Raw genomic sequence first — 25,258 nt, forward strand, 5'->3', positions numbered from 1 at the left:
GCGCAACTTTTTTGTCTTCTGCGCAAAGAGGTGGGGAGCAGTACGCAATTGCGCAGTAAAACACCTTAGAGGGAACAGTGCTCCTGGTCCTCATGAGACCACCAGGAGTCAAAGTGGTCGTCTGTAGATACAAGAGCCTGAGAAACATCCAGAACAAACCAAGACTATACTTTCAGGGATCATTTCTTTAGTTGTTGACTTGAGAAATGTGTTTCTAAAGAGTTTGGTCTCGCTGCCCACGATGAAGAGTGAAGATGTTTCCTTCAGAGCAGGAAACTGGTGGGAAGACTTTGTTTCTTCTCCACTGTTGAAGACTGTTCAGTGTTTCTGAAGGAGACACTGATGGAGGAAACATGGTCTGAGTGGAGCTTATACAGTTGTTGAAAATAAATAATAGGTTCTGCAAGAAAGTCCAACTTTAATGTTGTGTGTTCCCAATAGACCTCATTAAAGTGGCACCAAGAACTTGCTTGAATTACAGTTTTTCTCGATTGCTAAGACACATTTCCCGAAAGCTTCTCTCATTTTCTCTAAACTGTGAACACAAACCCCAGTTTCCAAGCTACATTCACAAAACCTCAGACTCTTCTTGCAAAACCAAACTTTCACATCAAAACAGTTCAATCTGTGCCCAAAACTGAACTATGTTGTCAAATCGTGCCCCGAGTCAATCAAAATTAAAAACACTACTGAGCTGTCACTAAACACTACATAGAAAAATAGAAAACACAACGCTCAGTACATGAAGCTGTAGAAATAAATGTCTATCGTTCACTGTAGCTAAATGCATGTTGCAAAACAAAAAACATTTGCATTTACACTGTAGCACTTCTCTCCTTCCCTTTCTTTCACCCTCCTCCCTCCCTCCCCACATCCATTTCATCCCCTTTTCCTTCCTTCTTCTTTTTTCTTCCCAGTTCATCCCTCCCTGCCTCCCTCCCTCATCCTCTCTTCTTTCACTCTGTTGTCTCTCATCTTCTCCTCTTGCAAAACAAAAAACCTGTGCATTTACTTGTACATAAAAAAAAGTACAAAAACCAGAAATCCTGTGCATTTACACGTAGCACTTGTACAGTACAAAAACAAACAGAAATCTTGTGCATTTAGCACTTGTATGCAGTAAGCTTACGTAAAAATAAAGCACAAAAATATAGAAATGAGAAGTGCACAACTCAGCCACAGCATCATTTCTCTGTACTGGATCAGGCCACATGACTTCATCCTGAACTAGCTTACAGTATATGTGCCCTCACATCATTGGACACAAGTGTTATCAATTTTGAGTTGTTGTGTTCAACCGGTGAAACTTGTGCTTTACTTGTGTTTGACTTTTGCCACCTGTGCTCAGCATTATGCAACACAGGTGCATCACAATGAAAATGTGTTGGTAAGATGTGTCTAAACAGGTGAAAAGTGCTGATGGTTTTGCCAAAAGAGCGACTGATTCAATCAGTGGGTTCAGGCAACTGAGAAAAACTGTAAACATGTAAGTAAACCCTAGAAATCCTATTATCGTTCATATAAAGAAAGATTGGACAGATCCAGTAGAGATGAAGGGTAAGAAAAGTGGCACAAATGTCAGTGAAACAGGAAAAGAGATCAAAAGCAGAAAAACAGCATTTAGGTAAGCAGAGACTAATGAGCCACAGTAAAATCTGTTTGTTGCTTGACATCACAAAAATAAGCAGCTGTCCACTCAGACCATGTTTCCTCCATCAGTGTCTCCTTCAGAAACACTGAACAGTCTTCAACAGTGGAGAAGAAACAAAGTCTTCCCACCAGTTTCCTGCTCTGAAGGAAACATCTTCACTCTTCATCGTGGGCAGCGAGACCAAACTCTTTAGAAACACATTTCTCAAGTCAACAACTATAGAAATGATCCCTGAAAGTATAGTCTTGGTTTGTTCTGGATGTTTCTCAGGCTCTTGTATCTACAGACGACCACTTTGACTCCTGGTGGTCTCATGAGGACCAGGAGGACACGCCTCCTACTATCACAGCTTTGTCTGCAGCTTCATCATCCACAGGAATTGTGTTTCTGTGTTTCTGGGATGTCTGACCTGAAAGTGACTCAAAGGCTTTCAAACACATAGCAACACGTCCGTCTCTTCATTGACTAATTCATGGAGGTTTGTTGAGTCATTGCTGGACTTTCTTCGCTGAAAAATTGTTTGGTTTTCACTTAAGAAGTCGGTGTGATATCAGTCATAAACTTCCTGCAATGAAAGCAGACACAAATCTGACGTAAAAGTAAATAACATGTATGAACTAAGGCTGAAAAAAAGAAAACTGGTGCCAATTTAAGACACAATGAACACCTTCTAGTCAAGTCAAACCGTCTCTCTAACCCTCATGAGACCACCAGGATTCAAAGTGGTCGTCTGTAGATACAAGAGCCTGAGAAACATCCAGAACAAACCAAGACTATACTTTCAGGGATCATTTCTATAGTCGTTGACTTGAGAAATGTGTTTCTAAAGAGTTTGGTCTCGCTGCCCACGATGAAGAGTGAAGATGTTTCCTTCAGAGCAGGAAACTGGTGGGAAGACTTTGTTTTTTCTCCACCGTTGAAGACTGTTCAGTGTTTCTGAAGGAGACACTGATGGAGGAAACATGGTCTGAGTGGAGCTTATACAGTTGTTTAAAATAAATAATCTGTTCTGCAAGAAAGTCCAACTTTAATGTTGTGTGTTCCCAATAGACCTCATTAAAGTGGCACCAAGAACTTGCTTGAATTACAGTTTTTCTCGATTGCTAAGACACATTTCTCGAAAGCTTCTCTCATTTTCTCTAAACTGTGAACACAAACCCCAATTTTCAAGCTACATTCACAAAACCTCAGACTCTTCTTGCAAAACCAAACTTTCACATCAAAACAGTTCAATCTGTGCCCAAAACTGAACTATGTTGTCAAATCGTGCCCCGAGTCAATCAAAGTTAAAAACACTACTGAGCAGTCACTAAATAGAAAAAACAATGCTCAGCACATGAAGCTGTAGAAATAAATGTCTATCGTTCACTGTAGCTAAATGCATGTTGCAAAACAAAAAACATGTGCATTTACACTGTAGCACTTCTCTCCTTCCCTTTCTTTCACCCTCCTCCCTCCCCCTTTTCCTTCCTTCTTCTTTTTTCTTCCCAGTTCATCCCTCCCTGCCTCCCTCCCTCATCTTCTCTTCTTTCACCCTGTTGTCTCTCATCTTCTCCTCTTGCAAAACAAAAAACCTGTGCATTTACTTTAGCACTTGTACATAAAAAAAAAAAAAAAAAAACAGAAATCCTGTGCATTTACAGGTAGCACTTGTACAGTACAGAAACAAACAGAAATATTGTGCATTTACAGTAGCACTTGTATGCAGTAAGCCTATGTAAAAATAAATTACAAAAATATAGAAATGAGAAGTGCATAACTCAGCCACAGCATCATTTCTCTGTACTGGATCAGGCCACAGGACTTCATCCTGAACTAGCTTACAGTATATGTGCCCTCACATCATTAGACACAAGTGTTATCAATTTTGAGTTGTTGTGTTCAATCGGTGAAACCCGTGCTTTACTTGTGTTTGACTTTTGCCACCTGTGCTCAGCGTTATGCAACACAGGTGCATCACAATGAAAATGTGTTGGTAAGTTGTGTCTCAACAGGTGAAAAGTGCTGATGGTTTTGCCAAAAGAGTGACTGATTCAATCAGTGGGTTCAGGAAACTGAGCATTTGGTTCAGACAACAGGGTTTAGTGTTTTAGCAACTGAGAAAAACTGTAAGAAGTTGGTGTGATATCAGTCATAAACTTCCAGCAATGAAACCAGACACAAATCTGACGTAAAAGTAAATAACATGTATGAACTAAGGCTGAAAAAAAGAAAACTGGTGCCAATTTACAGTAAGACACAATGAACACCTTCTAGTCAAGTCAAACCGTCTCTCTAACCCACATGAGGCCACCAGGATTCAAAGTGGTCGTCTGTAGATACAAGAGCCTGAGAAATATCCAGAACAAACCAAGACTATACTTTCAGGGATCATTTCTATAGTTGTTGACTTGAGAAATGTGTTTCTAAAGAGTTTGGTCTCGCTGCCCACGATGAAGAGTGAAGATGTTTCCTTCAGAGCAGGAAACTGGTGGGAAGACTTTGTTTCTTCTCCACTGTTGAAGACTGTTCAGTGTTTCTGAAGGAGACACTGATGGAGGAAACATGGTCTGAGTGGAGCTTTTACAGTTGTTTAAAATAATTGGTTTCTCCTTTGTATGTTTATATTCAGTTTATACAGTAGGTTGAAGGAGATCTTTTATCATTAAACTTTTTCTAGTCAGAAAGCTAAAGGTTTTAAACAGTAAAGTTAAAGATGCAGACATCAGTGAGTTTCAGCTCACACTCATTCTGAGAAAACATCTAATCAGCCACATAAGAGACAACACCTGTGCAGGTGTCTCATGGCTCTTTAAAGTTCACAGTTTGTCATGTAGGGTTGGTTGTAATTCACCAATGCAGATCAAGTTTCCAGTTTCTTCAATCTTCGTTGTCTCCATTTTTTTTAAAAGACCTACACTTTCTGCAGCCGACTCATGACACACCAACGTTATAAGAAACCTGCTGCTAATTGATGTGAAGGTTGACATCACTGATTCATATGATTTAGTTTTACAGTTTTTCTCTATTGGTTTGGCTCAATTCTTGAAACAGAAATTACATTCTCAAAATAACATGGACAAATCTCCAAACCACCTTGCAAATGTTCACAACAGAATGGCATTTCTCATTGATTTAATCAAATTGCAAATGTCTTAGTACATGTCTCAAGTGTCTTAGTGCATCTTTGCAAATGGTTATGTACAAGTACCCTAGAGTTAGCACAATGAGTATACATTTAGCACATTTTCCAAATGAATAGATCTTGCTGATCTAAGCTGATTAGTTGATTCTCAGTCTAATGGTTGCTCTCTCCAAAACATGTCAGCATGATTTCACTGTGTAAATCATCATATGCACAATAGTCTGTTCAACTGTCTAAATTAGTCAACATACTGTAGGCTAATACCATGAAAACCATATGAATTTCTTGCAGCATTTCATAAATTCATGACAGTAATTGACAGTCAGGTGAAATTAGAACTTGACTAACGAAGGAGGAGTTCCTACATCTCAGATGACCAATCAATCAGCTGTTTAGCTACCTGACTGGTGCTGTCTATGATTGTGAATGCTGCCAAACGCGTATATATAGAGCTTGGCTAGGGCCTGTACCTTTTGCAGTATAAACATGGAGGTACCTGGCCAAGAAAATTATCATGAGCAACTCCCTGCTCAAGGAAGAGGAAGAGGAGGAAGAAGAAGAAGAGGAGGAGGAGTGCGGATGCGTGTTTACTGCACTATAGGCTTGGTATATTTTTTCTGTTTTTTTTGTGTTCATATTTCATACATGTACAGAGAACTGTAGGCCTATACATTTTGTTTTTACAGTACATAATCTTGAGTTACTTTATGTAGGCTATATGTGAATAAAAATGGTTACAATTTCCTTGGCAATATGAGTGCAGTGTGTGTGATGTCAAACTTTGGAGGCTGCTCTTACTGTAAAGTCCTTTTCTTAGGTTTTATACGTCTCTGCCATAGTGACAAAACATCTAAGCATTTTGACTTGCAGTGCTCACAGAATGCCACAGGGATGATGCATTTTGGGGGCACTGACTACTTACATGAGAAAGAAGTTTGGTTTTGACACATAAGTAAACTGTTTTGGGAGAGATATGAGGTTCTGCAGCTCATCCATGGTGTTATGCTGAACCATCCAGTTTATTTTTGGTAAAAGCACTAAGTGAATGCAAATGAGCCAAAAGCAATTGAGAAAGATCTTTGCCATTTTGATGGTACTGACACTTTACATGGTAAAGGAATCTAGTTTTGAAGCATGTGTGAACAGTTTTGGGAGAGATATGCGCTTTTGCTAGTGAGCTGTAATGTTGTGCAGAACTGTAAGACTGTTTGGCCAAATGGTCTTATAGTTTTAAGAATGTAATTTCTGTTTCAAGAAATGAGCCAAACCAACAGAGAAAAACTGTAATAAGTTTAGCACCAGATAAAGAAGCTGTGATGGTAGGAGGCGTGTCAGCCTGGTCCTCATGAGACCACCAGGAGTCAAAGTGGTCGTCTGTAGATACAAGAGCCTGAGAAACATCCAGAACAAACCAAGACTATACTTTCAGGGATCATTTCTATAGTTGTTGACTTGAGAAATGTGTTTCTAAAGAGTTTGGTCTCGCTGCCCACGATGAAGAGTGAAGATGTTTCCTTCAGAGCAGGAAACTGGTGGGAAGACTTTGTTTCTTCTCCACTGTTGAAGACTGTTCAGTGTTTCTGAAGGAGACACTGATGGAGGAAACATGGTCTGAGTGGACCTTATACTGTACAATTGTTGAAAATAAATACTCTATTCTGCAAGAAAGTCCAACTTTAATGTTGCGTGTTCCCAACATAGACCTCATTAAAATGGCACCAAGAACTTGCTTGAATTAACTTTTTATGCTATTCTAAAGTTCTACTTCTACTTCTACTTCCAGTACTTAGGTTTTTCTTCAGATATATTTTGCAATGTGAGAATATATTTCGCCATCTTACTCTTAACACATTCTTCTCTTCCCTGTACAGTCATGTTTCAGGCTTATCTGAGTTACAGTAATTCGGCGTTTCACGTCCAGATTATCTTTCTGCTAACTCACACCAGTGAGTGTGTAGGTTCAGAGGATTTAACAAAGCCGATCAGGAGACATTATTCACCTTTCAGTCTTTCAAACATGCCTTACAGTAAAGGAGCAGTGACCAAACCTGTGATAACTGCTCCTTTACTGTAAGGCTCGTGGTGCTGCTGCCCATTATTACTCAACCTCCGGACTAACACATTCCCAACAATATCAAAGTTATGGATACAGTGTGTGATAAAACGCCTACTCATGTTTGGCATCTTCTTCCAACAGACTTCAAACTTTTCCAACTTTTTATCATTTGTGCTTTTTTCCCTGTTATTACTAACCTGTTGTTGACCTCCCTGTTCCACATGGATTAAAGATACAATTCACTGTTATCTCTCAGAGTGAGCTCACTATGACTCATGTTATTAAGTTTCCTTCAGTGTTTGCCGTTGTTATCTTCAGTCTGTGTGCAGTAAATCTACTGTGCCTTTAGTTTAGCCTTTAGTTTTCAAACTAGTCCTCTAACTACTACACACTTCCCTTGTTATTTTAGTATTGGCAGCAGTACTAGTAGTAGTAGTAATACTAGTGGTAGTAGTGGCCTTAGTCTCCATTATATCAATCACAGAAAAGCAGACACCTGTGAAGTGCAAAGGCTGTAAGCACAGATGTTTACTTAACTGTGAAGTTCAGTTTAAGGATTTTAACTCTGGAGTCAGTGGGAATTGTCCAATGGGTTTGTCTCACTGTTGGAGCCTCAAGTGGTCACATGAGGAACTGCAGTTTTTGGCATTTTCAGGAGATTCATTATTGGGCAGTTTCCAACTTTGATTTATGTAAGTTTCTTTAAAAAGGCTAGTAGTGTGATGTCCCATCTCCGCTCACAGTCACATCCTGAACTTATTTGCACCGTATATAATAATAATAATCCACAGTGACTGCACTGTTCAATTGGTAATTTATCACTTTGTGCCAGGATTTGTATAAATAGGAAGTACTGGTAATACTGGGATTTTTCTTTTAGCTATTTCAGTTGATATCAGGGACTTTTTCATTCAAAGGAAAGCACAACCCAACTTTGCAGGTGTTTACCAGAGAGTAATGAAACCCAAAAAACAATCTGCACCACTTTTTTTTTTTAATTCAGCGAGATCAACCTCACTGACAATTACATTTTTATTTAAACTTATTTACAGTAAATGTTTATATACATACTCTGAATATACTTTCACACAGTGCTTTATATGAAACACCAACACATGAGATGATGGAAACTTTCACATCATCTCTCCAACCAACATCTCTGGGTTTGGCTGCACAAATTAAAGATTCACAGATTCATTAACAATGTACAAAAACACAAACACTGAATGATCACACATGAAAACCAGTCACATTCCCAGCTGGTTTGCTGCAGTTGTGATGACATAAGAACACGAAAAAACAGATTTCACACAGATTTCACAATTAAAACTGCTCATATTCTGCAGCAGCTTCAGGAGCTCACACCCTTTACAGTATATTCACAGTTCAGAAAAATAAGCTTCAGTTTCTTTGCTCAAGAGCAAACGACAGGTTCGTGGCTTCAGACCAAGGTCCAACACGGCCGCCCGAAAAGATGCAGAAGAAAAAAGTCCAAAGTCACTGCAGAGAGTAGAGCTGTTGAGAAAAATCCTCCTCAGGGCAAAGTTGTTGGCATCAAATCGACTGTGAGATGTGAAGTTTCTCAACGCTCCCTCCCCCACAAACAGTGAATTTCATCCAGATCCATGAGTGAGTGTTTTATTTCCCACAGAACAATCATCCCAATTCCTCACAATGCTGTTGCACCACCACATGTGTCATGCATGAGTTTTGTAAGACTTCTAAAGTGGTAACAGGTGAAATTTCAACATTTTCCTGTGAGATATAACAACAACAAATTATTTTCATTTTTGCAGGGTTACAATGTGTTTTAAGTCATTTGTATCACTTTTTAACCAAATTTTTCGCATTAATTTTCCCATTGTCAACAGAGGTCATGAAAGGACAGTTTAGTAGAAACACTGAATCTCATCCAGATCATTTCACCAGTGTTTTCTTTCCCACAAATAATCCCTGCAGTTCCTCCCAATTTCCTTACATGCCACAATCCATCACATTTGCGTGAGAGTTTAGTTCCTAGGATGTAAATCATAAATCGATCTATTCCTGGAGCATCTGGACACTGTAGATATTTGATTAACGTTTTGTTAATCAAATATCTACAGTGTTAACGATTGTTTTTTTTAATGGCCCTCATTAACCTCTGGGAGGTTTGAGTTTTTCTTTAAAGTTTCTTTATTGCACAAACTTGTAAATCTCTCAATATGACCCTGATATCTATTAAATATGTACATGTGCTCTCTTTGCACCTATATTATATATTACTATATTTCACAAAGCACCTTCTTTAGTTTTGAAAGGTGCTACCAAAATAAGGGTTATTTTTCCTCATATTACAGTATTATTAACAACTCTTATCACTAGAATAGATAATACACAATACAGAATTTGAAAATAAAAGTTTCGTTTGAAAGGAAAATTACAGCTATTCTGTACAAAATAGACAGTTGGAGTTTAGTTGCCGGTGGTGAATCACAGCAGATGAAATGTAAATGTCTCAGATTTCCATCGTGAGCTGCCTGTCGTCCTCATACAACGTAACCTCCGTCGTGTTTCCTCAGTTGTTTGGCAGCACGAGGCCGAAGCAGCCAGGACACAGATTGGACAGACGGTCCCTGTTGATGGTCACAGGCATGTTCCGAAATAAAACGTGGCTTTTGTCTACGCTCGTGTCGCTGCTGTGCGCTCTCTTCAGCTGCTTGAATTTCCGTAGGATTTGACGGCGCTCTCGGCCTTTCAGCAGGCCGCTCACCAAGCCTCGGAAGTTCAGGATGGCGATCAGGTGTTCCTTGCTGCAGGTGGAGAAGAGCAAAGACACAAAATGTTGGTCAGTTTCACGCTCATGAAGCTGAAAAGCTGAAAAGCCACAACAGCAGCAGCAGTTTCTGAAGGTTTTATCAACATTTCCTGAGCAATGCAGCCAAAAATAATGTTACACATTAGAAGAGGCGTGTCCTCCTGGTCCTCATGAGACCACCAGGAGTCAAAGTGGTCGTCTGTAGATACAAGAGCCTGAGAAACATCCAGAACAAGCCAAGACTATACTTTCAGGGATCATTTCTATAGTTGTTGACTTGAGAAATGTGTTTCTAAAGAGTTTGGTCTCGCTGCCCACGATGAAGAGTGAAGATGTTTCCTTCAGAGCAGGAAACTGGTGGGAAGACTTTGTTTCTTCTCCACTCTTGAAGACTGTTCAGTGTTTCTGAAGGAGACACTGGTGGAGGAAACATGGTCTGAGTGGACAGCTGCTTAATTTAAAACTGTTAAATTAAAAAGCGGTTTTTATATGCTTTCTGGGATGTCTGAATGTCGCCATTCTTTAAGCTCTGTTACTGATATATGGACACATTTTTTTATCCTTCATCTCTTTACGGATCTAACATTTCTTAAAATGAACAATACTAGAATTTCTAAGATCCACTTAATTGTGGAAACTGTATTTTCTCTATTTTCGAAAATTCACTAATGTAAATCAAGCGTACAGTTTCTCAAATCTTCGTCGTCTCCAAATCATTTTGAAAAGACTTAAAACATTTTCTGCAGCCGACTCATGACACACCAACGTTATAATAAACCTGCTGCTAATTGATGTAAAGTTTGACGTCACTGATTCATATGATTTAGTTCTAATAAGTTTAGCACCAGATAACGAAGCTGTGATAGTAGGAGGCGTGTCCTCCTGGTCCTCATGAGACCACCAGGAGTCAAAGTGGTCGTCTGTAGATACAAGAGCCTGAGAAACATCCAGAACAAACCAAGACTATACTTTCAGGGATCATTTCTATAGTTGTTGACTTGAGAAATGTGTTTCTAAAGAGTTTGGTCTCGCTGCCCACGATGAAGAGTGAAGATGTTTCCTTCAGAGCAGGAAACTGGTGGGAAGACTTTGTTTCTTCTCCACTCTTGAAGACTGTTCAGTGTTTCTGAAGGAGACTCTGATGGAGGAAACATGGTCTGAGTGGACAGCTTCTTAATTTTTTCAATGTTTAACTAAAATGAGTTTTCTCATTTGCTTTCCAAGGTCTGCTCATCTTTAACTTTGCTTTTCTTTGATCTCTTTTCCTGTTGTAATGACATTTAGTTTTGTAATATAAACACTAGATGTTTATGTTTAATTGAAAACCCTTAGAAAAGTTCAAACACTGATGTGTTACTGTAGCATGCCAATCCAGACATTGAACATGATTATTAACACCTGAGCCCAGTTGATGTGAGCATGTTAGCATGCTAACCATGACATTGGACATGAACGTCAACATGATAATGTTCATCTCCATTTGTCCAGCTTGTTAGTGCTAATTGATGTGAAGGTTGACGTCACTGATTCATATGATTTAGTTTTAATAAGTTTAGCATCAGATAGTAGGAGTCGTGTCCTCCTGGTCCTCATGAGACCACCAGGAGTCAAAGTGGTCGTCTGTAGATACAAGAGCCTGAGAAACATCCAGAACAAACCAAGACTATACTTTCAGGGATCATTTCTGTAGTTGTTGACTTGAGAAATGTGTTTCTAAAGAGTTTGGTCTCGCTGCCCACGATGAAGAGTGAAGATGTTTCCTTCAGAGCAGGAAACTGGTGGGACGACTTTGATTTTTCTCCACTGTTGAAGACTGTGCAGTGTTTCTGAAGGAGACACTGATGGAGGAAACATGGTCTGAGTGGACAGCTGCTTAATTTAAAACTGTTAAATTAAAAAGAGCTTTTTATATGCTTTCTGGGATCTGGTTTTCTTTTCAATGTCCCCATTCTTTAAGCTTTGTTACTGATATATGGACTAATTTTCTTATCCTTCATCTCTTGATGGAGTTAACGTTTCTTAAAATTAACAATACTAGAATTTCTAAGATCCACTTAAACGTGGAAACTGTATTTTCTCTATTTTGGAGAATTCACTAATGCAAATCAAGCATACAGTTTCTCAAATCTTTGTCGTCTCCAAATCTTTTTGAAAAGACTTAAAACATTTTCTGCAGCCGACTCATGACACACCAACGTTATAAGAAACCTGCTGCTAATTGATGTAAAGTTTGAGGAAAATACGCCTCCTCCATGTTCAAGTCAAACCAAAATGACTTTACTGATAGAGCTCATTAAAAAAAAATGCAATTTGTAAATCTGTCAGTGTTAAAGCTGTGATAGGAGGCGTAGAAACCAGGAGTAGGATTAGAAACCACCAGGAGTCAAAGTGGTCGTCTGTAGATACAAGAGCTTGAGAAACATCTAAAACAAACCAAGACTATACTTTCAGGGATCATTTCTATAGTTGTTGACTTGAGAAATGTGTTTCTAAAGAGTTTGGTCTCGCTGCCCACGATGAAGAGTGAAGATGTTTCCTTCAGAGCAAGAAACTGGTGGGAAGACTTTGTTTCTTCTCCACTGTTGAAGACTGTTCAGTGTTTCTGAAGGAGACACTGATGGAGGAAACATGGTCTGAGTGGACAGCTGCTTATTTTTTTCAATGTTTAACTGAAATGAGTTTTCTCATTTTCTTTCCAAAGTCTGCTTATCTTTAACTTTACATTACTTTGATCTCTTTTCCTGTTGTAATGCCATTTAGTTTTGTAATAAACACTAGATGTTTATGTTCCATTCAAAAACCTTAGAAAGCTCAAACACTGATGTGTTAACATGCCAATCAAGACATTGAACATGATTAACACCTGAGCCCAGTAGGGCTGTGCGATACTGCAAAATTTGGTATCGATCCAATACCAAGTAAATACAGGGCCAGTATTGCCGATACCGATACCGATACCAATACCCATACTTTTTACTACTACCATCTCTATATTTTTTTGTAGGTAGCATATCTGTTTTTCAGTTCCAGTGAAATAATTCATTTAGTTTTATTTCAACTGGCTGAATATATTCCCTATGTGACTGTCTGAATAGTCTATTATTCAGTCTGCTAAATTACTGTGATGACCAATTACACTGAAAAATAACATTAGCCTATCTAATGCTGGAGATGACTAAATCTTACTTTCACTTCACTATAAGCTACCTGGACATTCATATATCCAAATGGCGCTCCTCTTCCGCTCTGCCATCATGCAGCCACAGCAGTGCGCTGCTCGCCTCGCAGTGAGTGAGTGGGGGGGGGGAAGGGGAGGGGCTAATTGAGCATTAGTGAAGTGAGAAAAGAGCGGTGTTGTACAGCCAGTCGGTCACTCTGTAAATGCCTGGAGTTGTACAGAAGAGAAACTGAAGCTTAAGAATCGATCTCATCACACAAGTATCAATCATTACCCAATACCAACGTTAGTATCGATACTATCGATATTTTAAATCGATCCGCCCACCCCTAGAGCCCAGTTGATGTGAGCATGTTAGCATGCTAACCATGGCATTGGACATGAACATCAACATGATAATGTTCATCTCCATTTGTCCAGCTTGTTAGTGCTAATTGATGTGAAGATTGACGTCACTGATTCATATGATTTAGTTTTAATAAGTTTAGCACCAGATAAAGAAGCTGTGATAGTAGGCGGCATATAGCCAGAAGCAGGACTAAACCACCAGGAGTCAAAGTGGTCGTCTGTAGATACAAGAGCCTGAGAAACATCCAGAACAAACCAAGACTATACTTTCAGGGATCATTTCTTTAGTTGTTGACTTGAGAAATGTGTTTCTAAAGAGTTTGGTCTCGCTGCCCACGATGAAGAGTGAAGATGTTTCCTTCAGAGCAGGAAACTGGTGGGAAGACTTTCTTTCTTCTCCACTGTTGAAGACTGTTCAGTGTTTCTGAAGGAGACACTGATGGAGGAAACGTGGTCTGAGTGGACAGCTGCTTATTTTTACAATGTCAAACAACAAACAGATTTAAAGCAGAAGTAAGTGGAATATTTGTGTTAATATAAGTCTTGAATAGTTATATCTTCCGACAGCAATCACTTATATAGAGTGTTTGGTCTGAAACACGGGTCTGTCAGTCACTCTGCTCTGCTGTAAACTGAGGAGAAAACTTTCCTTGTATCCTACAACCTTTATCCAATGAGGAGAGAGAACGGCATAAAGGGGCGGCCCTCTCTGTGTGTGCAGCCAAGGGATGCGCGTGAATGTGGTGACGTAGGGACGAGGGCGGGGACTGCTAACTCCATCGGCTGACAAGAAGTTAGCCAAAACGACCAGATCGCTTACTTCTGCTTTAACTTTGCCTCATCAGTCTCTACTTGCTTAAATTGCAGAGATATACTCTTTAATTGCTGTTTTTCTTTAACTTTGATCCCTTTTCCAGGTCAACTTTTTTTTATACTTAATCTCTCCTGCATCTGTCCAACCTTTCTCTATAACTTTAATTTCTAGGCCTAACCTAGATGTTAAAAACACACTTTCTCTATGTTGGAAACTTCACAAGTGAAAATCAACTGTTCAGTTTCTCAAATCTTTCTGAAAAGACCTGATATATTATCAGCAGCCGACCCATGATACAATAACGTTAAGAAACCAAGCTAATTTATGTTAAGTTTGGCATCACCGATTCATATCATTCAGCACTAGATGAAGAAGCTGTGATGGTAGGCGGCATATAGCCAGAAGCAAAACTAAACCACCAGGAGTCAAAGTGGTCGTCTGTAGATACAAGAGCCTGAGAAACATCCAGAACAAACCAAGACTATACTTTCAGGGATCATTTCTTTAGTTGTTGACTTGAGAAATGTGTTTCTAAAGAGTTTGGTCTCGCTGCCCACGATGAAGAGTGAAGATGTTTCCTTCAGAGCAGGAAACTGGTGGGAAGACTTTGTTTCTTCTCCACTGTTGAAGACTGTTCAGTGTTTCTGAAGGAGACACTGATGGAGGAAACATGGTCTGAGTGGACAGCTGCTTATTTTTTTCAATGTCAAATAACAGATTTAACTTTGCCTCATTACTTTCTGCTTGCTTAAACTGTAGAGATACAGTATGCTGTGGAGTTCACATCAAAATGTGTAAAGTAAAAGCTCAGCTAAAGCTTTTCTTACATCTAATCCAGTAGTTTTCCATCAGTTTATGCCTGTGTCTATATTTCATGATCAGACTTTTTTAGTTATCTGTGCTCGTCGTGGAAACAGCTTGACTTTTTATCGTAGCCAGATCCCTGAGTGGCTTCGCTCCGAGTGCAGTTTGCAATCCCAGGAATGTGTTGCTGGGGACTCACATTAAACACGGCAGCGTTCACACAAATATATTGAATCAAATGTAACTAACCCAGACAGCACACAGCACCAGACCAATTGTGTTGTACTGTAGAGGGAGGTGATAGCCAACAGAACTGTAACTTTAGTGTGTATTTTCAGACAAAATCCTCAGAGAACTGTTGCAAAATTTTGTTTTTTACCCTTTAACTCTACATGGCAAAGAAGCAAACGCCATAAAAACTAAACACAGCCAACGTCACTGTAACAGATGTTTCCACTTATGCTGCCAGATGAATCTCTGCAGCCGAACACCAGCCAACCCGTGTGGGAGGTTTTTGCCCCCACACCCCCCTTCATGTTTGTACAAATAAATATGCATGTGTATCTCCAGTTCAGTTACTGTAAGGGATGAAAAAGTCTGTTATCCACTGAAATAATCAAAAGTTATAGTAATATGTTGACAGGTGTTATCCTATCATCCGATTTGACTCGTGCAGACTTGGACCTGTTTTCACTCTTCACTAAACAGGTGTACTTTATCCCAGAAAGACACTGGACTCTAACATTGCCACTGGTTTAATCAGGAGTGTTTCCATCCAAAAGATCTCAAAAGTTTTTTAGTTTTTTTTCCTGTGAGGTGGAGATGTTGGTCTGTATATAAAAGCAGCAAAGTGCCATGAAAACACAGGTAGTGAACAACTCATAAATCATATTTTAAAGGAAAACATCAGCTCTACAGTGACCAGTGGAGGAAACTCCCTCAATTTCATGCACAAAACAATCTAATGCCACACATCCTCTACATTGTTGACATTAGACTGGCACGAGTTCCCTTCTTATTCAGCTGTTAGATTACTTGACAGCAACAGATGGAAACACATTGTTTTCAAGTAAAGATTGTAAGGCCAGATAGCTTATCAAAGAAAACATTTTCTCAACTCATACCTAAAACATAGTGTCTGCTTCAGAAACAACAGTTTTCAACAGTGGAGAAGAAACAAAGTCTTCTCAACAGTTTTGTGCTGTGAAACATATTCACACTAAACCAATTAGCACTAATGAGCTGGACAAATGGAGGTCAACGTTAACATGATGTTAATTTCCAATATCTTGGTTAGCATTCACTAAACAGAGTTAATTAGCTCTGTTTTGTTAATAGGCTATTGGCAATAGCCTATTGCTAACCATGACATCAAATCAACACTGATGTCTTGGTTAGCACAGTGACAGAGATCTAACAGGTTCATGTTCAACACCTTTGCTAACATACTCACAATGACAGAGTTAATACAGTAGGTTTATGTTCATTTTAAACATCTTGGTTAGCATGCTAATTACACATCAGTGCTTGAACTTTCTATGGTTTATCAATGAAACAGAAACATCTACAGTGTTTATTGCAAAACTAAATAAATGTCAGTAAAACAGAAAAAAAAAGATAAGTTACAGATTGGCAGACCTTGGAAAGCATATGAGAAACCTCAATTTAGTTTGACATTGTAAAAATAAGCAGCTGTCCACTCAGACCATGTTTCCTCCATCAGTGTCTCCTTCAGAAACACTGAACAGTATTCAACAGTGGAGAAGAAACAAAGTCTTCCCACCAGTTTCCTGCTCTGAAGGAAACATCTTCACTCTTCATCGTGGGCAGCGAGACCAAACTCTTTAGAAACACAGTTCTCAAGTCAACAACTATAGAAATGATCCCTGAAAGTATAGTCTTGGTTTGTTCTGGATGTTTCTCAGGCTCTTGTATCTACAGACGACCACTTTGACTCCTGGTGGTTTAGTTTTGCTTCTGGCTTCTATGCCGCCTACCATCAGCTTCTTCATCTAGTGCTAAATCATATGAATCGGTGACGCCAAACTTAACATCAATTCTTAACGTTACTGTATCATAGTTCGGTTGCAGATAATATATCAGGTGTTTTCAGAAAGATTTGAGAAACTGAACACTTGATTTTCACTGGTGAAGTTTCCAACATCGAGAAAGTGTGTTTTTAACATTTAAGTTTAGCCTAGAAATCATAGTTATAGAGAAAGATTGGACAGATGCACTAGAGATGAAGGATAAAAAAAAGTTGACCAGGAAAAGAGATCAAAGTTGAAGAAAAACAGCAATTAAAGAGCATATCTCTGCAATTTAAGCAAGCAGAGACTATGGCAAAACATAATCTGTTTGTTGTTTGACATTGTAAAAATAAGCAGCTGTCCACTCAGACCATGTTTCCTCCATCAGTGTCTCCTTCAGAAACACTGAACAGTCTTCAACAGTGGAGAAGAAACAAAGTCTTCCCACCAGTTTCCTGCTCTGAAGGAAACATCTTCACTCTTCATCGTGGGCAGCGAGACCAAACTCTTTAGAAACACATTTCTCAAGTCAACAACTATAGAAATGATCCCTGAAAGTATAGTCTTGGTTTGTTCTGGATGTTTCCCAGGCTCTCGTATCTACAGACGAACACTTTGACTCCTGGTGGTTTAGTTTTGCTTCTGGCTTCTATGCCGCCTACCATCACAAATCAGTGACGCCAAACTTAACATCAATTCTTAACGTTATTGTATCATGGGTTGGCTGCAGATAATATGGTCTTTTCAGAAAGATTTGAGAAATTGAACACTTGATTTTCACTGGTGAAGTTTCCAACATAGAGAAAGTGTGGTTTTAACATTTAAGTTAAGCCTAGAAATCATAGTTATAGAGAGAGGTTGGACAGATGCACTAGAGATGATGGATAAAAAAAAGTTGACCAGGAAAAGAGATCAAAGTTGAAGAAAAACAGCAATTAAAAGAGCATATCTCTGCAATTTAAGCAAGTAGAGGCTTAAGAGGCAAAGTCAAATATGTTTGTTGTTTGACATTGTAAAAATAAACAACTCTCCACTCAGACCATGTTTCCTCCATCAGTGTCTCCTTCAGAAACACTGAACAGTCTTCAAGAGTGGAGAAGAAACAAAGTCTTCCCACCAGTTTCCTGCTCTGAAGGAAACATCTTCACTCATCATCGTGGGCAGCGAGACCAAACTCTTTAGAAACACATTTCTCAAGTCAATAACTATAGAAATGATCCCTGAAAGTATAGTCTTGGTTTGTTCTGGATGTTTCTCAGGCTCTTGTATCTACAGACGACCACTTTGACTCCTGGTGGTCTCATGAGGACCAGGAGGACACGCCTCCTACAATCACAGTTTTGTCTGCAGCTTCATCATCCACAGGAATTGTGTTTCTGTCTTTCTAAGCAGAAAGAGACTTAAAGGTTTTCAAACACATGGCAACACGTCTGTCTCTTCATTGACTAATTCATGGAGGTTTGTTGAGTCATTGCTGGACTTTCTCCTCTGGGAAAATGTTGGTCTTCACTGTAGAGAAGTTGGTGTGATATCAGCTGATAAGTCTGAAACATCCAGCAGGGCTGATGGAGATGGAAAATGAACATGCCAAAGACAAACTGACACCAAACCAGAATCAAATCTGACCTAAAAGTAAATAACATAAAGCTGAAACAAATCTGGTGCTAATGTAAATGGACGTTTACTCTCCAACATGACTAACACCCAACACCTCCTCCAAGTCCAAGTGAAGGAAAACCAAGGGATTTTCTTCTCAGAACTTCTTCAATCATTGGATTATTGGAGAACTTGGAAAGTATATATGAAAATGTATGTTATTTTGACTTTTTCTTTAATCTAAATTAAGCAGCTGTCCACTCAGACCATGTTTCCTCCATCAGTGTCTCCTTCAGAAACACTGAACAGTCTTCAACAGTGGAGAAGAAACAAAGTCTTCCCACCAGTTTCCTGCTCTGAAGGAAACATCTTCACTCTTCATCGTGGGCAGCGAGACAAAACTCTTTAGAAACACATTTCTCAAGTCAGCAACTATAGAAATGATCCCTGAAAGTATAGTCTTGGTTTGTTCTGGATGTTTCTCAGGCTCTTGTATCTACAGACGACCACTTTGACTCCTGGTGGTTTAGTTTTGCTTCTGGCTTCTATGCCGCCTACCATCACAAATCAGTGACGGCAAACTTAACATCGATTCTTAACGTTATTGTATCATGGGTCGGCTGCAGATAATATATCAGGCCTTTTCAGAAAGATTTGAGAAACTGAACACTTAATTTTCACTGGGGAATTCTCCAACATAGAGAAAGTGTGTTTTTAACATTTAAGTTTAGCCTAGAAATCATAGTTATAGAGAAAGGTTGGACAGATGCAGTAGAGATGAATGATTTAAAAAAGTTGACAAGGAAAAGAGATCAAAGTTAAAGAAAAAATGCAATTAAAAGAGCATATCTCTGCATTTTAGGCAAGCAGAGACTAATGAGGCAAAATCAAATCTGTTTGTTGTTTGACACTGGAAAAATCACACAGCTGTCCACTCAGACCATGTTTCCTCCATCAGTGTCTCCTTCAGAAACACTGAACAGTCTTCAACAGTGGAGAAGAAACAAAGTCTTCCCACCAGTTTCCTGCTCTGAAGGAAACATCTTCACTCTTCATCGTGGGCAGCGAGACCAAACTCTTTAGAAAGACATTTCTCAAGTCAACAACTATAGAAATGATCCCTGAAAGTATAGTCTTGGTTTGTTCTGGATGTTTCTCAGGCTCTTGTATCTACAGACGACCACTTTGACTCCCGGTGGTTTCTAATCCTACTCCTGGTTTCTACGCCTTCTACTATCACAGCTTTAACACTGATAGATTTATAAATTGCATCTTTTTTTTAATGTGCTCTATCAGTAAAGTCATTTTGGTTTGACTTGAACATGGAGTGTATTTTCCTGATCCAGGTAACAGGACAGCAAATGACCTCAAAGGTTTTATGCATAATCTCTGCTCTGAAACATTCAATGTCATTTCAATGTTGCCTTTAATTTCCATGACCATTCATCGTGTCCTCGGTGACTCGCAACAACCAATAAAGGACGCGTGGTTGGGGAAACGAATGGTTTAATGTATCACCACCTCCAGTTTATGTAACTGGTTGTGCTGCTTTTGGAGTTTGGTCTGCACCAGAATCAGTGTTTACCACACAACAAGCTCAACTAGAGTTCTTTGATGTTGTTTAATGTAATATTAACATAGCGTAGATGAGGTTCTAAGGTTTAATATGTCTGGAGACAACAACATGTCTAATCACAGAATCAGAGACAGATTTACATTTACATCTAAAGAAGCCTCCCAGTGCTGTCGATATGATCTGCAAAAACAAGTCACTTTCATCACTGATTGTTGGAGGTGTGTCCTCCTGGTCCTCATGAGACCACCAGGAGTCAAAGTGGTCGTCTGTAGATACAAGAGCCTGAGAAACATCCAGAACAAACCAAGACTATACTTTCAGGGATCATTTCTTTAGTTGTTGACTTGAGAAATGTGTTTCTAAAGAGTTTTGTCTCGCTGCCCACGATGAAGAGTGAAGATGTTTCCTTCAGAGCAGGAAACTGGTGGGAAGACTTTGTTTCTTCTCCACTGTTGAAGACTGTTCAGTGTTTCTGAAGGAGACACTGATGGAGGAAACATGGTCTGAGTGGACAGCTGCTTATTTTTACAATGTTGAACAACAAACAGATTTAACTTTGCCTCATTAGTCTCTGCTTACCTAAATGCTGTTTTTCTTGAACGTCTCTGCTTTTGATCTCTTTTCCTGTTTCACTGACATTTGTGCCACTTTTCTTACCCTTCATCTCTTCATCTCTACTGGATCCGTCCAATCTTTCTTTATATGAACGATAATAGGATTTCTAGGGTTTACTTACATGTTAAAACAGTTTTTTCTCTTTATTGGAAAATTCACCAATGAAAATCAACTGTTCAGTTTCTCAAATCTTCGTCGTCTCCAAATCATTTTTGAAAAGACCTGATACACTTTCTGCAACCGACTCATGACACACCAACGTTATAATAAGAAACCTGCTGCTAATTGATGTGAAATTTGACGTCACTGATTCATATGATTTAGTTCTAATAAGTTTAGCACGAGATAAAGAAGCTGTGATTGTAGGAGGCGTGTCCTCCTGGTCCTCATGAGACCACCAGGAGTCAAAGTGGTCGTCTGTAGATACAAGAGCCTGAGAAACATCCAGAACAAACCAAGACTATACTTTCAGGGATCATTTCTATAGTTGTTGACTTGAGAAATGTGTTTCTAAAGAGTTTGGTCTCGCTGCCCACGATGAAGAGTGAAGATGTTTCCTTCAGAGCAGGAAACTGGTGGGAAGACTTTGTTTCTTCTCCACTGTTGAAGACTGTTCAGTGTTTCTGAAGGAGACACTGATGGAGGAAACATGGTCTGAGTGGACAGCTGCTTATTTTTACAATGTCAAACAACAAACAGATTTAACTTTGCCTCATTAGTCTCTGCTTACCTAACCCTTAAATTGCAGAGATATGCTCTTTAATTGCTGTTTTTCTTTAACTTTGATCTCTTTTCCTGGTCAACTTTTTTTTTATCCTTCATCTCTAGTGCATCTGTCCAACCTTTCTCTATAACTATGATTTCAAGGCTTAACTTAAATGTTAAAAACACACTTTCTCTGTGGTGGAAACTTCACCAGTGAAAATCAAGTGTTCAGTTTCTCAAATCTTTCTGAAAAGACCTGATATATTATCAGCAGCCGACCCATGATACAATAACGTTAAGAAGAAACCTCCTGGTGCTAATTGATGTTAAGTTTGGCGTCACTGATTCTTATGATTTAGCACTAGATGAAGAAGCTGATGGTAGGCGGCATAGAAGCCAGAAGCAAAATGAAACCACCAGGAGTCAAAGTGGTCGTCTGTAGATACAAGAGCCTGAGAAACATCCAGAACAAACCAAGACTATACTTTCAGGGATCATTTCTTTAGTCGTTGACTTGAGAAGTGTGTTTCTAAAGAGTTTGGTCTCGCTGCCCACGATGAAGAGTGAAGATGTTTCCTCCAGAGCAGGAAACTGGTGGGAAGACTTTGTTTCTTCTCCACTGTTGAAGACTGTTCAGTGTTTCTGAAGGAGACACTGATGGAGGAAACATGGTCTGAGTGGACAGCTGCTTATTTTTACAATGTCAAACTAAATTGAGGTTCCTCATATGCTTTCCAAGGTCTGCTTATCTGTAACTTCTCTTTTTTTCTGTTTTACTGACATTTATTTAGTTTTGCAATAAACACTGTAGATGTTTTTGTTTCATTGATAAACCATAGAAAGTTCAAGCACTGATGTGTTAGCATGCTAATCAAGATGTTTAAAGGTCCCATATTATACTCTTTTTAATCAATTTCACTCAGCTGTCAGACGTCCAACTAAACTGTATTCGAAATGTATTGCCCCAAACTGATCCGTGGTCCTGAATGGCAGCTGTCTCAAAGTCGCTCAAATGAGCTCTGCTGAGAACAAGCTGTTTCTGTGCCTGTACCTTTAAATGTTAATGAGCTCCGTCTGTCACAGCCTTGCCTTGCCCCTCTCAGCCAATCAGAGGCCTAGTAAGGCGGGTCTTGGCGTGGCCATAGTAGGAAAGATTCTGCCTCAGGGACAGGATGTGGCTAACGGTAGCATGGGCTAATGTTTATGGGTGGATGTATCACTATGGCCAGAGCGATTGATATAACAGCGTGGCGACAGCTCTTGACGTCGCCGCCAGTGCGGTCTCGTGGTTCATGTAGCTCACAATAGTCCCAAACCAGGCTTGAAACAACGTTCAAAACACACACAGCCAGTATCACAACTAAGCATAAAGTCCGCTTAGCTCAATGCTAACGTATAATGTGAAACCTCATAGACGGGCTAACAGAAATTAGCATCGGCTGTCGCCGTTTCGCGGCAAATGAACAGCCATAGAAGCTGCTAAAACCCTGTTTTAATTCTGGCTTTATCACTGTTAACACGTCACAGTTTTAATATTTTTTCATGCGAGAAAGTTTAATCCAGAGTCTGGTCAGTTTGCTCCGATGTCTGCCCTGGGAGAAGTGCAGAGTCTGTGCGAGCCCCGACCCGGGACCGTGGCAGCGGCTGTCAGCAGCAGCAGCAGCCGCTCTACTGAGCTGATCTGCCGGCACGGACATCTCCTCCTCCCGGAGGAGAAAACGAGCGAAGTAACGTATCCGCATGCTTTTAGAGGTTTACCGCTGGCTGGTTCAATTATTTTTAGGAGATTTAATGCTGGTCTCATTGATGAAATTTTACAACTGTGGCAGTGGCATTAGTTTGTTTGAATGAAAAGTGAGGAGGAGCTGGGCTATGTACTGAAATCACCACATTTACGTAAATAAAGCGAGGGGGCGGCGACAGCGGAAAAGCGACCAGACTTGCCTAGTTGTTCATTTTAAAACATTTATTGATTGAAATGTGGTGATATCTGATGACTTTGGCGCTGTGTGTGCAGCCAACAACAGAGCAACCGCTTCTTCCAGGTCGTACATTCGCCATTGTTTAACCACAGCTATGTTAACAAGTGGGGAAAAAAATGGCACGGTTTAGAAAATTTCTTCAGGCGTGGCAAACCTTCACCTGGGGCGGTGCCACCAACCTAGGGGGTGGCGTCACCGACAGACAGATCTTCAACTGGCCTGTTTAAGCACACATTTTCTAAAGACAGAGAAAGCAAAAAAGGGAGAGGATGAACTTTTTCCATACCAGGGGGGATTGTAGACAGGCCGGGGATGCATATTATTGATAGAAAACCGCTCTAAAGTGCATTTTGCATAATATGGGACCTTTAAAATGAACATCAACATATTAACCCTGTCATTGTGAGCATGTTAGCTAAGGTGTTGAACATGAACCTGTTAGATCTCTGTCACTGTGAGCATAGCAGCATGCTAACCAAGATGGTAAACATGATTATTAACACATTAGCCTAGTTGAGGAAACATGGTTTGAGTGCACGTGTGAGTTGAGAAAATGTTTTCTTTGATAAGCTACTGTATCTGGCCTTTCAATCTTTACTTGAAAACAATGTGTTTCCATCTGTTGCTGTCAAGTAATTTAACAGTTGAATAAGAAAGATCAACTAAAAGCAATTACCAGTAGGCTACTATGTAGGGAACAGGGTCAGTCTAATGTCAACAATGTAGAGGATGTGTGGCAGTAGATTGTTTTGTGCATGACATAGAGGGAGTTTCCTCCACACTGCTCAGTGTAGAGCTGATATTTTCCTTTAAAATATGAAGACTTTGATTCTTCTCCACTGTTAAAGACTGTTCAGTGTTTCTAAAGGAGACACTGATGGAGGAAACATGGTCTGAGTGGAGATTATGATGGATAAAAAGTCCATGAGTTTTTTTTAATCAAATGTGGAAGTGCTTTTTGAATGTATTTCCTAGATTTCAGTTCAGCATTGACGCTGTTGCATAGTCTTGGGCCGGTTTGATTGAGTAATGCCCTCACGTGTCAGCAGTTTGAAACCCGTGATTTCAGAGCAGAGGTCAACACCATCTTCTCAAGGCCACTAACCCCGGTTCATTCAGCACATTAATGACATACATTTCAGTTTAATCATAATATTACATTATTATATTACACCATCTGCGTCAGACTTAAAAATCTTGACAATCACCTTAAAGATGTTGCCTTTGTTTGGGCTTGATCTTCCTCAGTTTTTACATAAACATTGGATGCAGCCAAATGATCTCTGCTCTGTTTTGGGTAAAACAGTTACTAATTCATGTCCTTGTTCTCATGGTGATAATGTTTTACATCTAGTTTGGCTCATTATAGTCCAAAAAAAGGGGGTAAGGTAAGGTAACCTGTTCCACTTGAATCTGTTCAAGTTGCTTCTGTCTCTCTTAACAGAAGCAACTACTGACACAATCACAAAGAGGAAGCTTCGGCACATTTTTAGTCTTTCAAAAAGAAATGAAAATCAGGATGTTGGAAATGTCCTCATTTTGGATTTTTTTTTTTTTTCGTGTGTTTTTGTTGATTTTGCGATGTTCAACTCCAAACCACTTTCTTTCAAAACAGACATAATGACTTCCTTGTAAGTTTCATTTTAACAGACAGGTCTTATGAAAACCTGTGCAGTGCTACAAGGGAAACCCCCTCTCCTTTGTTGATCCATGTGACTTTGTCCTCCTTGGTTCATAAACCACTGGACCAACACAGACCTCAACTACTATTATCCTGTGTTTCCTATTTATGTTTAGCTACTAACCTTGAGGGCCAAGCGTCATCCCCACCACACCCCCACAAACCTGAGTTTTCCTCTGAAGCTTGTGCATGTTTCAACTACAGCTGATATGAGTCAAAGTCTTGTGACATTGTGACATCTTCAACTTTAACTTTGTATTTATGTAGGCTATTTACTTTTGTAAAAAACAAACAAAAAAAA

General features: G+C 39.5%; 1 protein-coding gene across 1 annotated transcript in view; it reads right to left on the reverse strand.

Annotated features, from left to right (window-relative positions):
* Positions 1–7,816: 7,816 nt before the first annotated feature.
* The window catches only part of exoc3l4 (exocyst complex component 3-like 4), a gene marked incomplete at its 5' end in the record, with an annotated part of 51,585 nt that continues 34,143 nt past the window's right edge, over positions 7,817–25,258 (reverse strand). The window contains one exon of the mRNA XM_083998524.1: positions 7,817–9,623. Within this exon, the coding sequence (XP_083854650.1) occupies positions 9,389–9,623 (235 nt within the window). The 3' untranslated portion in view covers positions 7,817–9,388. The remainder of the gene's footprint in view (positions 9,624–25,258) is intronic.

Source organism: Trachurus trachurus, assembly GCF_905171665.1.
Source record: "Trachurus trachurus genome assembly, chromosome: 22".
Taxonomy (NCBI): Eukaryota; Metazoa; Chordata; class Actinopteri; order Carangiformes; family Carangidae; genus Trachurus; species Trachurus trachurus.